At 32.2% G+C, this 1,995-nt stretch overlaps 1 protein-coding gene across 1 annotated transcript in view; it reads right to left on the bottom strand.

Annotated features, from left to right (window-relative positions):
• Nucleotides 1-972, bottom strand: part of LOC111088548 (calcitonin gene-related peptide type 1 receptor-like) — a gene marked incomplete at its 3' end in the record, with an annotated part of 17,579 nt that extends 16,607 nt beyond the window's left edge. Inside the window, exon 1 of the mRNA XM_022399033.1 lies at nt 787-972. Within this exon, the coding sequence (XP_022254741.1) occupies nt 787-827 (41 nt within the window). The remainder of the gene's footprint in view (nt 1-786) is intronic.
• Nucleotides 973-1,995: the final 1,023 nt, after the last annotated feature.

The following is a 1,995-nucleotide window of genomic DNA, read 5'->3' as shown; positions in this document are numbered from 1 at the left end:
ATAATGATATGTATTTTGTTACATATTGGTTTGGGTTTTGTTGTATAATGATGTGTATTTTGTTACATAGTGGTTTGGGTTTTGTTGTATAATGATATGTATTTTGTTACATATTGGTTTGGGTTTTGTTGTATAATGATGTGTATTTTGTTACATAGTGGTTTGGGTTTTGTTGTATAATGATGTATATTTTGTTACATAGTGGTTTGGGTTTTGTTGTATAATGATGTGTATTTTGTTACATAGTGGTCTGGGTTTTGTTGCATAATGATGTGTAATCTGTTACACAGCGGTGTGGATTTTGTTGTATAATGATGTGTGTATTGTTACATAGTGGTTTGGGTTTTTTGTATAATGATATGTATTTTGTTACATAGTGATCTGGGTTTTGTTGTATAATGATATGTATTTTGTTACATATTGGTTTGGGTTTTGTTGTATAATGATGTATATTTTGTTACTCAGTGGTTTGGGTTTTGTTGTATAATGATGTATGTTTTGTTACTCAGTGGTTTGGATTTTGTTGCATAGTAGTATGGGTTTTGTTGTATAATGATGCGTGTCTTGTTTCATAGTGGTATACGCTTTGTTACATAATGATATGCGTTTTGTGATATAATGTGAGTTTGTGTGTTTTTATTTCACAATTCACTCTATATTAACTATTATGAAAACTAGACGAATCTTTTTTTCTTTCTAACCTCCTACATAAAACACATAAAAACATCTACAAAATTCAAGGCTAAATATGCCAATATTAAAGCACGAGATTAAAATGAAACTGACCGAAAAGCAGTTTTCTCGTGAGTAAAGGCCCATTTCGGCATATAGTGGTAACAGCGGGAGCACGTGTCATCGCGGTATTGAGATAGGGAGAGATAGGTTCCTTGATTTCTCTCGGTCCGACAATAAAAAGAACCATGGTCAGTAACATCAGTGAGATTGTTGTTTGTTTGACCAATGATGACCAGGAAAAGCTAAAAGTTTATACACAAATAAAGGGTCATTCTGTTGCATATCATTCTGTAAATCAAATAACACTAAAACAAGGACAACTTTTGAAATTAACACGTGAAGTCATACAACACATCATATTAATATAAAATAATTCCTGTAAATAATATCACATATCATATTTACATATAATACGTCCTGTGTGTCAGATGTGTGTTTAATGTGAATATTATGGTTTAGATGGTTTAAGTATATATTTGGCTGGAAAAGGTGTGGACAAAAACAAAGCATCTGAAACATATGAACTCAAAGTTATTGAAGTATTGAAGGAACCCACATGCAATTAGAATGTCTCCAAATTTCATAGATGCTAGTTATTCCAAACTATATCTGAGTATCAGACTTATATCCTTTGTGGATATTTTTGCCTAATCTACAAAAAAAAAATAATAATAAATTAAAGAATGGTGTGGGCAGAAAAAAAGAATCGCGACCGAAAAATGTGAAATCGAAGCTTGCGGCCAAAATAAGAAAATATTGATGTTAGATATACACGGATGTTTCATTTCGTCTTTAAGTTTAATGTGAACGTTGTGATTTAGATTGTTTACGTAGCGCGAGTGTTAAAGTTAGTTATTTTTAGAAGCGACATTTTATCGCAAGTTTGTTTACGTAACTGTTCCCGAATCATTCGTTGGACAGTTCAATTGTTGTGAATTGACGTCATGTTACTCGAACCTTCTGAGGTTTTCTCGCTGATTTAAGTAAGTATTGTTGCATTATATAGCTAGTATTGTGTGGGATGTTCGTGTGTGCATATATACGCGTCGAAAAATGAGTTCGATATAGAAAGCTAGACACAGTTAGTGAGAGATATAGCCAAATAATCCTAGACTGTGTGTTTGTGAGTTTCACCGTAAAGAGCGTATACTGACTTTTTAAAGTAAAATTATCACAGCTTGTATTGTAATAACAGAGTAGAGAAAAACATTATCTTCTCAGTTGTGTTCTAAAGTGATTGAAACAGCCTGTGTGGACTTT

This window comes from Limulus polyphemus, unplaced genomic scaffold (assembly GCF_000517525.1).
Source record: "Limulus polyphemus unplaced genomic scaffold, Limulus_polyphemus-2.1.2 Scaffold4001, whole genome shotgun sequence".
NCBI classification, from domain to species: Eukaryota; Metazoa; Arthropoda; class Merostomata; order Xiphosura; family Limulidae; genus Limulus; species Limulus polyphemus.
The sequence above is the reverse complement of the archived record's forward strand: the minus strand, read 5'-3'. Positions and strand labels throughout refer to the sequence as shown.